This window comes from Phascolarctos cinereus, unplaced genomic scaffold (genome assembly GCF_003287225.1).
Source record: "Phascolarctos cinereus isolate Bilbo 61053 unplaced genomic scaffold, phaCin_HiC Scaffold_726;HRSCAF=1367, whole genome shotgun sequence".
Taxonomy (NCBI): Eukaryota; Metazoa; Chordata; class Mammalia; order Diprotodontia; family Phascolarctidae; genus Phascolarctos; species Phascolarctos cinereus.
In genome coordinates this window covers 425,749,539-425,764,047 of record NW_027556098.1, presented here as the reverse complement: position 1 = coordinate 425,764,047, position 14,509 = coordinate 425,749,539, and the positions used below count along the sequence as shown (strand labels likewise).

The 14,509-nt window shown below is 40.6% G+C and overlaps 1 protein-coding gene and 1 long non-coding RNA gene across 2 annotated transcripts in view; one reads left to right on the top strand and one right to left on the bottom strand.

The window, feature by feature from the left end:
- Nucleotides 1-14,509, top strand: part of LOC144454442 (uncharacterized) — a 351,830-nt gene that overhangs the window by 35,083 nt on the left and 302,238 nt on the right. The gene's annotated exons all lie outside the window — the stretch shown is intronic.
- The window catches only part of LOC110197754 (uncharacterized), a 420,263-nt gene continuing 416,953 nt past the window's right edge, over nt 11,200-14,509 (bottom strand). Inside the window, 2 exon segments of the mRNA XM_078146387.1 lie at nt 11,200-13,722; nt 13,725-14,072. Of these exon segments, the coding sequence (XP_078002513.1) occupies nt 11,468-13,722; nt 13,725-14,072 (2,603 nt within the window). The 3' untranslated portion in view covers nt 11,200-11,467.

The following is a 14,509-nucleotide window of genomic DNA, read 5'->3' as shown; positions in this document are numbered from 1 at the left end:
TATCCATCTCACGATGTATTCTTCCTCCATGCTGAGCTGATGTAAACCACATACTCTCTGGGTGGCAAGTCCCCTATTTTTAGTCTTAATTTAGCTTCTTTTGCCCTGACTGAATTTCCCTCCTATCCTTCTATGGCTACCCACTTGCCAGGATGCCTTTCAGGATTCCCATATAGCACATAAGAGTAGAAATAGTTTCTTTTTAGGACCCCCACTATATGGTAGCTGGCATTGGAGTATCTGATCACCCCCTATTGCCATAGGGAGGCTACCTTGGTCATCTTCCTAAGGGAGGGGAGTCAGGCTTTTCCTCTACATCTACCCTTAGAGCTGCTGTCAGCTGTGCTCTTTGACATCATCTCCCCTCTTCTACCTATAATGAAATAGCCAGACCCTGCTGCAAACCCTCATGTTGCAAGGAGGACTGTTCTAAATGAGCAGAACCAATCTGGATGAGACTTTCACCTCATCTCCTCCTTTCTACACACAGTAATCGATTGCTAATTTTTAGTCTTTAGCATTAAAAGAGTAACCCCAAATAAATTAGTTAACAATCTTGTAACTTCATAAATGAAAGCCAAATTGTTTTAGCTGTAACCTCCTCTTTAACTACAGGTAAAGGTGAAAAGTGTCAGTTTCTAAATGGCAGTTACAAAACATTATAAGACAGGATTAGCAGGGCTGATAAAATAACTAGTTTTAAACATTTTTTCCACTGTCTTAGTTTCTTTCAGTTCATACTCTAATATTATCCCAGTTATGCAAAGTTTGTTGATATAACTGATACAAAAATTCACTGATTTGAAACACTATTATGTGTTTGAAACTTGAAATAAACATATTAGCAATCAGGTGACTCCAGTTCTGTTGAATGCATTTCCAAATTGCCGTATTTAGACAATCAGGCATCTTATCACCATTGTCATTGTGTACTGGTCACATCTAGTTAAGGAACTAATAATAATAATTGACATTTAGAATGTTTATCCTCTGCCAGGCATTGTGTTAGGCATTAAAGTGCCTCATGTGAAAAAAAAAAGTAACACTCATGTGAAGTAAACTTAATATCATCAAGTTAACAAATTTCTCATCTGTGTGTTTTCCCTGTTTATCTTAATGGACTGAATAAAGTTGACTTGCACAGGGTCAAAAAGCCAATGAAGTGATGGTTTGCATTAGAAACATGTTCATCAAGCTTCCCCAACCATGGACAAAGGATATGATTCAGAGAGATCAGGAGCACCTGGGTGAAGAGATGGAGAAACTCTGGGAACAGCTGAAAGGGAAGGTCAGCCACCTCTTGGAAGGCCAATGTAAGCCCAAGTTGAAGGGATTTAACCTGAAGCCCCTGAACCCTTAATATCATCTTGAAAGAATGCAAGGACCAGCATTGGGACTTCAACCACTGCCTCCTAGATGTCCACGGAAGACATGCTTCACAACCATGTGATAGGGTAGAGTAGGAACTAGCACCAGGAATCTATCAGTAGCAGTTTGCTACTAAACACTTTTTGTTTGTAGGATTTGGCCATATTCAGGCCAAGAACCTACAGCTTGTTGTTGTCTACCCAGGACACCACCAGGGTGGGCTGAAACACCAAGCCTATTGGTAGTCCTTGGAGAAAATCCAAGATGAGAGGTTGGAGCAGCAGAAGTGGGAGCATTAGCATGACTGCCACAGGCCCTTCCAACAGTTTCCTGCTGTCCAGGAGTGGGCATTTTCCCTTTGCCTCAGACCCACAGTTTGCCGATTGTTCTAGATATGGGGAAGGGAGTGGGAGAGAGGGACCACTTCATTTCAGCATGACTCCTCCCTTCCCTACACTCTTTGTGGGGAAAGGATGGATGTTATCTTACCTTTATATCTTGGATATAAATAACTTACTTTGGTTGTTTTTTGGTAGTATTTGATAGATTCTACATTCTACAATTTCTCTTTGAGTTTCATTTTCATTTATTTTATTCAAACATTTAAATTTTATGTAGTTAGAATTATCTGTTTTTTAAATTGCTATCTCAAATTAAGAGTTCTTGTGCTGAGACAGCTAGGTGGTGCAGTGGATAGAACTCCAGCCTTGGAGTCAGGAGGACCTGAGTTCTAATCTGACATTTGACACTTACTAGCTGTGTGACCCTAGGGAAGCCACTCAAACCTGATTGCCTCAACAACAACAACAAAAAATTCTTGTGCCAACAGTTGTGAAGAGTACTGAGTGTCTATTTTGTCTTAATATTCTTTTAAAATAAGCAAACATTTCCCCTCTGCACACCCTTAGCCACCTCAAATTGAGAGAGAAAAATAAAATTCCTATTCAAACATGTATAATCAAGGACAACATTCCTACATTGTCCATGTCTAAGAAAAAAAATATAGGTCTTTCCCTGCACTTCAAACTCTTATCTCTTACCAGGAGGTAGGCAGCACATTTCATCACTTATTTTCAGTAGTTGTGGTTTGTCGGTGTGTTCATTGGAGTTCTCCAATCAGAGTTTGGTGTTTTTCATATTTTTGTCATCATGCAAATTGTTCTGCTCACTCTGCATTGTATCAGTTCACACAAATCTTCCCAGGTTTTTCTGAAACCATCCCCCAAATATTTTCTTCAAAGTTATATGCCAGGGGCGGAGCCAAGATGGTGGCATGAAAGCAGTGACTTGATTGAGCTCTCCCCCAAACCCCTCCAAATACCCATAAAAAAATGGCTCTAAACAAATTCTAAAGCATCAGAACCCACAAAAAGACAGAGTAAAACAAATTTCGAGTTCAAGACAGCCTGGATGGTTGATCAGAAAGGCATATTGCACTAGGCGGGGAGAGGAGTGCTAGTGGGCTTGGGCAGGGGAGGCTGCAGGGAACCTGGAGCAGGCCTCAGAAGAATGAATCACAGGCTGCTGTGGTGGTTTCCAGAGTCCTCAATCAACGAACACAGCAGACAACTTAGGTCAGTGGGAAAAGTCTGTTTTTGTGGTGAGAGAGGAGCTAGGTCAGACCCAGTTCCAGAGCACAGAATGCAGAGCATGGGCGAAGGGGCACTCGCTGCATCCTGAGCTTCTGGCCCACAGACTGAGGGGGAATCAAGTGGCTGATCAGAGGGGGACTCCAGGGGATCTCTTTGCTGGTGCTGAGGCAGGAATCTCTTGCTCTGCCTGTGCTTGGACCTGGGTCACAGTTCTGGGTGGCGGTCCTGGGGTAAGGAGGAGTGCTGGCTCAGTGGAGCTTGTAGTGGCTATGGGGGAGGGAACCCTCCTCACAGTTCCAAGAGAGAAAAGACTGCTTGTGGACCCTCACTCAAAGACCAGAGCACAGGCCAGAAAAAGAGTAAACACCTTGACCCTTATCATACCACCTTGGAAGAAACAGCTATACAAACACCCGAAGCTCAGGATATTACATACTCCACATTGGAAATAGACTTTTACATTAACAAAGAGTTTAAAACTCAAGTAGTCAGCTCGGATCATGAGCAAACCTTGGAAAAAGAGTCAGATTATATTATCTTACTTTGGTGACAAAGAAGATCAAAACATAAAACCAGAAGAAGACAACAAAGTCAAAGCTCCTACATCCAAAGCCTCCAAGAAAAATATGAATCTGTTCCAGACCTTGGAAGAGCTCAAAAGGGATTTTGAGAAGCAAGTAGGAGGAATACAGGAAAAGCTGGGAAGAGAAATGAAAGTGATGCAAGAAAATCATGAAAAACAAGTCAATAGCTTGCTAAAGGACACCCAAAAAAATACTGAAGAAAATAGCACCTTAAAAAATAGCCTAACCCAAATGGCAAAAGAGGTCTAAAAAGCCAATGAGGAGAAGAATGCCCTAAAAAGAAAAATTGGCCAAATGGAAAAGGAAGTCCAAAAGATTACTGAACAAAATACTTCCTTAAAAATTAGAATGGATTAATTGGAAGATAGTGACTTTATGAGAAATCAAGACACTGTAAAACAAATCCAAAAGAATGAAAAATTAGAAAATAATGTGAAATATCTTATTGGAAAAACAACTGACCTGGAAAATAGATCCAGGAGAGAGAGAATTTAAAAATTATTGGACTATCTGAAAGCCATGATCAAAAAAAGAGCCTACACATCATGTTTCAATAAATTATCAAGGAAAACTGCACTGATATTTTAGAACCAGAGGGCAAAATAGTAATTGAAAGAATCCACAGATCTCCCCCAAAAGAGATCCCCAAAGGAAAACTCCTAGGAATATTGTAGCCAAATTCCAGAGTTCCCAGGTCAAGGAGAAAATATTGCAAGCAGCCAGAAAAGAACAATTCAAGTATGGTAGAAACACAATCAGGATAACACAAGATTTAGCAGCTTCTACATTAAGGGACCAGAGGGCATGGAATATAATATTCTGGAGGGCAAAGGAGATAGGATTACAACTAAGAATCACCTACCCAGCAAAACTGAGTATAATCCTTACAGGGAAAAATGGTCTTTCAGTGAAATAGAGGACTTTCAAGTATTCTTATCCAGCCTCTGACCAAACACTAGATGCTTACTAGCTGTGTGACACTGGGCAAGTCACTTAACCTCAATTGCCTAAAAAAAAAAGAGAAAGAGAGAGAGAGAGAATTTCAAGCATTCTTGATGAAAAGAGCAGAGCTGAATAGAAAATTTGACTTTCAAATACAAGACTCAAGTGGAACATGAAGAGGTAAACAGGAAAGAGAAATCATAAGAGATTTATTAAGGCTGAAGTGTTTATATTCCTGCATGGAAAGATGATATTTATTAGTTATGAGACCTTTGTCAGTATTAGGGTAGTGGGAGGGGAAAAAATTATATGTGTGTATAGATAGATGGGTAGATAGATAGATAGATAGATGGCACAGGATGAGTTGAAGATGAAAGGGTGATATCTAGAGAATGAAATTAAGGGGTGAGAGAGGATTATAGTAGGAGAAGGAGAAAGGGAGAGGTAGAATGGGGTACATTATCTCCCACAAAACAGACAAGAAAAGATTCTCCCAGTGAAGGGGAAACAGGGAAGGTGAGAGGAAATGAGGGAATCTTATTTTCATAGGATTTGGCTTAAGGAGAGAATAACGTATACACTCAATTGGGTATGGAAATCTGTCTTACCCTACAGGAAAATAGGGAAGGAAGGGGGACAAGAGAGCAGGGGGATGATAGAGAGAAGTGCAGATTGGGAAAGGGGTAATCAGAAGGAAGTACTTCTGAGGAGAGACAGGGTCAAAAGAAAGAATAGAATAAATGGGGGGTAGGATAGGATTAAGGGAAATAGAGTAAGATTTTCACAACATGTCTACTATGGAAGTGTTTTGCATAACTGCACATGCATGGCCTGTATTGAGTTGCTTGCCTTTTCAATGAGGATGGGTGGAGTGGGAGGAAGGGAGAAAATTTGGAACCGAAAGTTTTAAAAACACATGTTTAAAAAAAATGTTTCCACATGCAATTGGGAAATAAGAAATAAAGGATATGAGGTACAGAAATCTATCCTGTCCTACAGGAAAATACAAGGGGAAGGGGATAAGAGGAAGGGGGGGGAGATAGAAGGGAGGGCAGACTGGAGGAAGGGGTATTCAGAATGCATGCCATCTTGGGGTGGGGGTAGGGGCAAGATGGGGTGAAAATTTGGAATTCAAAATCTTGTGGAAGCAAATGTTGAAAACTAAAAATAAATAAATTTATATATATAAAAGAAGTTATATGCCATCTAGCTCCCATAGCCTCACTCATCTAGCCATTCCTCAAACCATTGCATGCTCTCAGCATCTAATTCCACACAGGGAAGAAATAGAAATGTTTGTACATTGTTTAATTTATTATGATTAAGATGAATTCCTCCATTAATCTAGTCTCCCTGTTCTTCCTCTTTCTGTTTTCCCTTGTTTCCCTGCTTAATGAAATGTATTTATATACTCAAATATTTGTGCGTGTTCTTTCCTCCTTTGATTAGTTAGATGAGAATGAAGTTCAAATGTCAGCTACTCCTCCTACCTGATACTCTTTTGTCATATAGCTGTCTGTCTACCTACACATCTTGATTATGAAATGTAACTTTCCTTAACCTTCCCTTTCTTCTCCCCTGTATTGCTCTTCCCTTTCTCCTTTTTTCAGATCCTCAAGACATAATGGAGCCAATTCAACCATTCTGGAGAGCAATTTGGATCTATGCCCAAAGGGCTGTATAAAAATGTGCAAAGCCTTTGACCCAGCAATAGCACTTCTAGGGCTGTATCCCAAAGAGATTATAAAAAAAGAAAAAGGACTCACACATACAAAACGATTTATAGCAGTTCTTTTTGTGGTGGCAAAGAATTGGAAATTGAGCGGATGCCCATCACTGGGGGAATGGCTGAACAAGTTGTCCTACATGAATGTAATGGAATACTATTGTGCTATAGGAAATGATGAGCAGGCTGACTTCAGAAAAATCTGGAAAGACTTGTATGGTCTAATGCTGAGTGAAGTGAGCAGAACTAAGAGAACATTGTACACAAAAACACCTACATTGTGTGTTGACTGATATCAATAGACTTAGCTCCTCTCAACGCAAGGATCTAAAACATCTCCAAAGTTCTTGTGATGGAAAATGCTAGCCACATCCAAAGAAAGAACTATGGAGTTTGAATGCATATCAAAGCATACTATTTGCTGTTTTTTTCCCCCTTCTGTTATGTTTTGTTTCCTCTTTCAGGTGGTTCCTCCTATTGGTTCTAATTCTTACCTGCAACATCCCTAACAGGAAAATATGTTTAATAGGAATGTATATCTAGAGCCTACATTAGATTGTGCCCCATCTTGGGGAGGCACAGGGAGAAAAATTTAAAACTGAAAATCTTATGAAAGTGAATGTTGATAAATCAATCTAAATTAATGAAAAAGGACATAATGGACCCACTCCTAGACCTACTAATTACTCTTATCACTCCTGATGATGACAGGTTTCAGAAGGAACACATGTATCAGTTCCCCATATTAGTATGCAAGCAGTTTATCCTTGTTTTTGTCTTTAATTATTTTTTATTTTAGTTCTCTATTTTATCTTTTTCTTGACACATGTCTTTGAACTGAAAAGTTTCTCTGCTGCCCTGGTCTTTTGATTACCAATGGTTGGAAGTCCCATATCATTAAAGGGGAGCTTTCCCCCTTTGTAGTTTATATGTATTTTTGGTGAGTTGTAAAGCAATATCCCTTGTCTTCTAGAATGTTCGAAGTTCTTTGCGTTGTTTCACTTGTAGGAATCCTGACTGTGGTTCCTCAGTTTCTGAATTATTTCTGGATGCTGACAGTATTTGGATAGGATGGTCCTGTGAGTTTTCATTTTGGGGGTTTCTTTCTGGAGGTGATCAGTGGATTTTCTCTATTTCCACTTTGACCTCACATTCTAAAGAAATATGGATGCTTGGTTTTTTTTCATTTCTTAAAATAGGATGTCTACACTCACACTCTGATCATTTGGAATCAATTGTGAGACATTGGAGACACTGGCATAAAACCACACACCATGCTATGCCTGCATTGACAATGATGCTGGGCTCTGGGAGCAAAGGAGAATTGTAGTAGATGCAAATATTTAGAGACATCTCCACCCCAAATGTCCATATGGACTATTAGGCTCTGACCATTTGTAGAGCCTTCCCAGCTTGTATTGGTCTGATCAGCCAGTCTGAGACTCTGAACCTTGACCCCAACATAGTGATGTCATTTTGGTCCTCTTTAAGCACAAAGGACAACTAACAATGGTCCAATGTGCCAGACACTGTGTTAAGTAGTTTAGAGGTATGGTCTCTTTGATCCTCATAACAACCTAGGGGGATAAATGCTATTATCATCCTTATTTTACAGTTGAGGAAACTGAGGCATGCAGATGTGAAATGATTTGCCATGGGTCACACAGCTAGTAAGTAGCTGAGGCCAAATTTGAACTCAGATCTCTGAGACTCCTGGCCTGATGCTCCATGTACTGCACCACCTAAGGAATCCAGTGATTCTTAAATTCTCTCTCCTTCATCTGTTTTCAGGTCAGTGGTTTTTCCTACGAGATCCATTACATTTTCTTCTTTTTTTCAGTCTATTGATTTTACTTTAATATCACCCTTTGACTTCCTATACTCCTTACCTTCCTTTTGGCCCATTCTCATTTTCCACAGATCTGTTGCTTGGGCAAGGTTCTACACTCCTTGTGCAAAGCCCTTAATTCTCTTTCCAACTCTTTCTTCCATACTCTTATTTCCTTTCCAACTTTCCCCCTCCAGTATTCTCACATCATTTATAGAAACGTTTTGAACTGTTAAGAGTTGTTTGATCTCCTCTAAGAATTCGAGCCAGAATGTCTGGGATGGTGCTGTTTCTGCTTTCTTGGGGTGCCAAGTGGTGTGCTACTTCAGCATCCCATGGACAGCTCAGACTGGGGACCTGCAAGCTTTCAGTACTACCTACCAAAGCTATCTGGGGCCCCAACCACCTCCCTGGCTGAGCTCTGCACATCCTGACCTGTGTGTTGGGTCTGATCAATCAGGCTATAGGCTTGTCCCTTGCAGAGTTTCAGTAGGTTATTGATGGACTCAGTCACTACAAAGCAGTCGGAAAAGTATTCTGGTTTAAAGGGACAGAACCACAGCATTCCATTTCATCTGGGATTCCTTTCCTGGTTATTCTTCTGCAGGCTTCAGACTGGACTGCAAGCAGCACCTGGGACCACACTATGCTCCTGGGATCAGAACCACAGGGCTGTTGCTGGCTTCTGATTTTGTTCATTATATAATCCCCATCCTAGGGCCCAGCACCTGCCCCTCACCATGAAACTAACACCTTTAGGAACAGATCCTCCCTTCTATCACCTCTTCTTTTATCTCCTTCCCTTCTACTTTCCTGTAGAGTAAGATAGAATTCTATACGCAATTGGGTGTGTATATTATGCCTTCTTCGAGCCAATTTTGTTGAGAGTAAGGTGCACTAACTCCCTCTGATCGTCAGGTGGCTTTACCTGGCTCCCTGAAGGAGCCAGAAGCTCTCCTGCTGGACTTTACTGCTGGGGAACATTCTTCTGACAAGGACCAGGCCCATCTGACCTTTCCCATGTCTGATAATTTTACGTCTGTTCCTCATTAGAGGCTCTTTCTTGACATCTCCTATTTCATGATTCCCTGTTTACAGGAGGCAGAAAGCCAGACCCCATGGACCCACTCTGTTTTATAGACACTATAATTTTGGCTAAGAAAGAACATGGGCATTCTGAGTCAGGAGGGGAGGGGATTGCTCTGAGGACATGAAGTCCCCTCCATTTAATCTATCTTCGAGTATATTTTCTAGTGAGTTTCTGTGTATGGACCATGCACACCCACCCTCTTGAGAGAAAGAAACATGCACATGCAGTCTAACTCTGTTTGTCTTTCTTAGAACAGACTCAGTAATGGTTAACACTCCTTACCAAAGGTCTATTCAAGAAGAAAGAGAGTGGGGTTCCCTTTATAACAGGTTTGAGCAGGAACAAACAGAATTAGGCTGTACTGTGCTATAATGTGCTTATTCATTTATTCTTATTACACCAGAGAGTTGTACATGCATAGGAGTAAGAAAATAATTCTGAACACTGACGTAAGACAGCTGTAGGACACCCTTAAAAACTTAGAGCAGTCCCACCTCAGGATGCCTGTGTCAACCATAATTAGTCTCCATATGTGTTTGGCCATAATGTGAAAAAGGAATTTCTTAATAAGATAGATTGTAAGTACAATAAGACAAATGTCAAAATGTTGATTGAAATTATAGTTCCAAGTTATCTTCATTAACATAACACAACACAACCTAACATAACACAACACAACACGACACAACATAACAATGAGGTAGAAAGCAGTTCTTGAGGCAGATGGAGCAAGCAGGCTGCAGGCTGAGAGATATGAGAGAAGATGCAGGATGTGGCCAGCCAGAACAGTGATCCAAGAAAATGATGCAGTGAAGCCCCACTGTGGACTTACCTGTGTGCTTTCACAAAGCACCCCCTCCCCTTTCCTATTCTCCTTGCTTTTCTGCATCTGATATCCCTGATATTGCCTCTTCCCATTCTCTTGTCCTACTTCCCCCTATGCTGGAAAAATTGTAATCACTCTGCCTCTTAACATAAGAGAACAGAACAGAACAACAAAAGTCCCATTATTCAAGATGGTGTCCAGTTCAAGGCGCCTTGTCCTTGGCATTCATAAACAGAAGAATGCTCCTGGTCAGCTTCATCTGAGCCTTGTAGTTGCTGACACACACAAGAAAGGGCATGTTGGGTTCACTCAGAGGGCAAAACAAAGCATGTCTGTTTGCCAGAGCATGCAAGGCATTATGGTAGGTGAAGCTCAGAGTGGGCCAAAATGTCTTTCTCCTGTTTGGCCAATCTAGGATTTAGACCTTTCTCAAGTGAGGAGAACCCAAAAGGGTTTGGGGAAGCCCCTGGCTGGTGCACACTCCTTTTCTAAGGGTACAATTGCATACCCCTTTAGAAATCATTTTTTCAAATTAAGAGCATAACTTATACATTGGTTTTCCCCAAATCCACAATTGAGAAAAATCTGAAGCATAATAACATAAACACTGTTACAGTGTTAATACATGAAGCAAAGTTGCCACTCAAATAACATCAATTCAGTTGATTATCTTAGACATTGTAGAAAATGATTTCTCTTGACTCAGAGCTCCCCCATGCAAGCCTTCTGCTTCAAAGTTCTTCACAAGGCCCTCAATGATAATGAGATTGTCTTGTCTTGGTCAAACCCCATCCAAATCTGAATTGAATTTATCCTTTTCAGGCTGGGGCGGAGACAAATCCTCCTACCTAGACAGGAGGCTAGGAGTGGTCTGGAAGGATGACAGGTTGATAGGAAGTTGAAAGAGTATATAATGCTAAACCCCAAAATCCTAAACCAAGACAGTTTGGACTGAACTCCCATGCAATGCCTGTCAAGCTAGCTTCAGAGAAATTAACCAGAGGACATGCATACCCCAATTTTGTTTGTCCCTTTTTTAGAACAAGATGTTTCAATTTGGGGTTCATGGGGGCTCAGGGTTCACAATATAAAAACCACTTTATCCATTTACCTGTTTGACCCTATAGACTGATTGCATTTAGACAGTACAATAGGGTAATTCTGATATAAACTGATATAATTCTGATATAAAGGATATAAACATGCAGCTCTGATGTACAGAAAGATTGGTCCTGCATTTGAAAGCCTTTTCACACTGATTATATTCATAAGGTCTGTATACAGTGTAGTTTCTCTGATGTAGACTAAGATGGCTTTTACACCTGAAAGCCTTTCCACACAGATTACATTCATAAGGTTTCTCTCCAGTGTGGATTTCCTCACGTACAGCAAGTTTCTAGTTTAGTCAGAAAGCTTTTCCACATTGATCACATTCATATGGTTTCTCTCCAGTGAGGATTCTCTGAGGTAGAGTAAGATCACTTTTACACCTGGAAGCCTTTCCACACTACTTACATTGCATAAGGTTTCTCTCCAGTGTGCTTTCTCTGATGTTTAGTAAGACTGGAGCTATGTGTGAAAGCCTTTCCACACTGATTACATTCATAAGGTTTCTCTCCAGTGTGGATTCTCTGATGAAGACTAAGGTTACTTTTACACTTGAAAGCCTTCCCACACTGATTACATTCATAAGGTTTCTCTCCAGTGTGCCTTCTCTGATGTAGACTCAGTTTACTTTTACACCTGAAAGCCTTTCCACACTGATTACATTTGTAAGGTTTCTCTCCAGTGTGGATTCTCTGATGTATAATAAGATGGGAGTTCTGTATGAAAGCCTTACCACACTGATTACATTCATAAGATTTCTCTCCAGTGTGGTTTCTCTGATGTAGACTAAGATCACTTTTACACCTGAAAGCCTTTCCACACTGATTACATACATAAGGTTTCTCTGCACTGTGAACTCTTCGATGTCTAATAAGGTTGGAGCTGTCTGTGAAAGCCTTTCCACAGTGATTACATTTGTAAGGTTTCTCTCCAGTGTGGATTCTCCGATGCACAATAAGGTTGGAGTTCTGTGTGAAAGCCTTACCACACTGATTACACTCATAGGGTTTCTCTCCAGTGTGGAGTCTCTGATGTTGAGTAAGTTTGAAGCTCTCTGTGAAAGCCTTTCCACAATAATTACATTCATAAGGTTTCTCTCCAGTGTGCAGTCTTTGATGTCTAATAAGGTTGGAGCTCCGTGTGAAAGTCTTTCCACATTGATTACATTTATAAGGTTTCTCTCCAGTGTGATTTCTCTGATGTAGACTAAGATCACTTTTACACCTGAAAGTGTTTCCACACTGATTACACTCATAAGGTTTCTCTCCAGTGTGGAGTCTTTGATGTTGAGTAAGTTTGGATTTCTGCGTGAAAGCCTTTGCACACTGATTACATTCATAAGGTTTCTCTCCAGTGTGGATTCTTTGATGTATAATAAGGCTGGAGCTCTCTGTGAAAGCCTTTCCACACTGATTACATTCATAAGGTTTCTCTCCAGTGTGAATTCTCTGATGTACAATAAGGTTGCAGTTCTGTGTGAAAGCCTTTCCACACTGATTACATTCATAAGGTTTCTCTCCAGTGTGGTTTCTCTGATGTAGACTAAGATGACTTTTATTCCTGAAAGCCTTTCCACACTGATTACATTCATAAGGTTTCTCTCCAGTGTGCTTTCTCTGATGTAGACTAAGTTTACTTTTACACCGGAAAGCCTTTCCACACTGATTACATTTGTAAGGTTTCTCTCCAGTGTGGATTCTCTGATGTACAATTAGGTGGGAGTTCTGTGTGAAAGCCTTACCACACTGATTACACTCATAGGGTTTCTCTCCAGTGTGGAGTCTCTGATGTTGAGTAAGTTTGAAGCTCTCTGTGAAAGCCCTTCCACAGTAATTACATTCATAAGGTTTCTCTCCAGTGTGCAGTCTTTGATGTCTAATAAGGTTGGAGCTCCGTGTGAAAGCCTTTCCACATTGATTACATTCATAAGGGTTCTTTCTGGTGTGGTTTCTCTGATGTAGACTAAGATCACCTTTACACCTGAAAGTCTTTCCACACTGATTACATTCATGAGGTTTCTCTCCAGTGTGGAGTCTTTGATGTTGAGTAAGTTTGGATTTCTGCGTGAAAGCCTTTCCACACTGCTTACATTCATACGGTTTCTCTCCAGTGTGGATTCTTTGATGTATAATAAGGCTGGACCTCAGTGTGAAAGCCTTTCCACACTGATTACATTCATAAGGCTTCTCTCCAGTGTGAATTCTCTGATGTACAATAAGGTTGCAGTTCTGTTGGAAAGCCTTTCCACACTGACTGCATTCATAAGGTTTCTCTCCAGTGTGGTTTCCTTGATGTAGACTAAGATGGCTTTTATTCCTGAAAGCCTTTCCACACTGATTACATTCATAAGGTTTCTCTCCAGTGTACTTTTTCTGATGTAGACTAAGTTTACTTTTACACCGGAAAGCCTTTCCACACTGATTACATACACAAGGTTTCTCTCCAGTGCAAACTCTTTGATGTGTAATAAGACTGGAGGTCCCTGTGACAGCCTTTCCACAATAATTACATTCATAAGTCTTCTCTACAGTGTGGTTTCTATGATGTAGACTAAGTTCACTTTTACACCTGAAAGTCTTTCCACACTGATTACATTCATAAGGATTCTCTCTAGCGCGGAGTCTTTGATGTAGACTAAGTTTACTTTTACACCTGAAAGCTTTCCACACTGATTATGTTCACAAGGTCTCCTGCCAATGGGATTTCTCCCATGTATAATGAGGGCTGAGTGTGCAGAAAAAATTTTACCACATTCATGACACTCATGTGGTTTCACTCCATGATTAATTTTTTGATGGTAAATAAGGGATGACTGTTGACTCAACAATTTCCCACAACGAAGACAATCATAAGGTTTTTCTCCTCTGTGGATTCTGTGTATTGCAGCACAGATTTGTCTCCCAGTGAAATCACAAGGACCATTCCTCATGAAACTTTCTTCGTGAATTTCTTTCACAGAAATGCTTAGCTTTGCAGTAGTCTCTTTCATTTCATGTCTAACCTCTCCTTCTGTAAGAAACAGTAAAACGTACATAAAGACACATGTACACACATATAAAATGTAATCCCTTCCCTCCACTGCCAGAAAGTAAATGACTGAGAAAGCAGTATCTACATCCTACCTCCCCAGTATAAGAGAAAAGTCTGCCAAGTTCAATGGACAGAATCAGTCACTTGAAAATTGCATTAGTTCACATTTGAGGGATGCTTCATTGACAAAGAGCTTCACACACAATCACACTGGATCCTCACAAAACCGTTATGAGATTAGCAGGCCCAACATTCTCATTACATTTCCAACTCAGGCCACGAGATCAGAATTGTTGGGTGACCTGCCTAACATCTGTGCAGCTGAGCCTAGAGCTCTAAACCTGCAGGTGAGCATGCTCTGTCCATGGCACGAGATGGCCATTCTCTATTGCACTTTCCCCTGTTTTCTTTCTTTT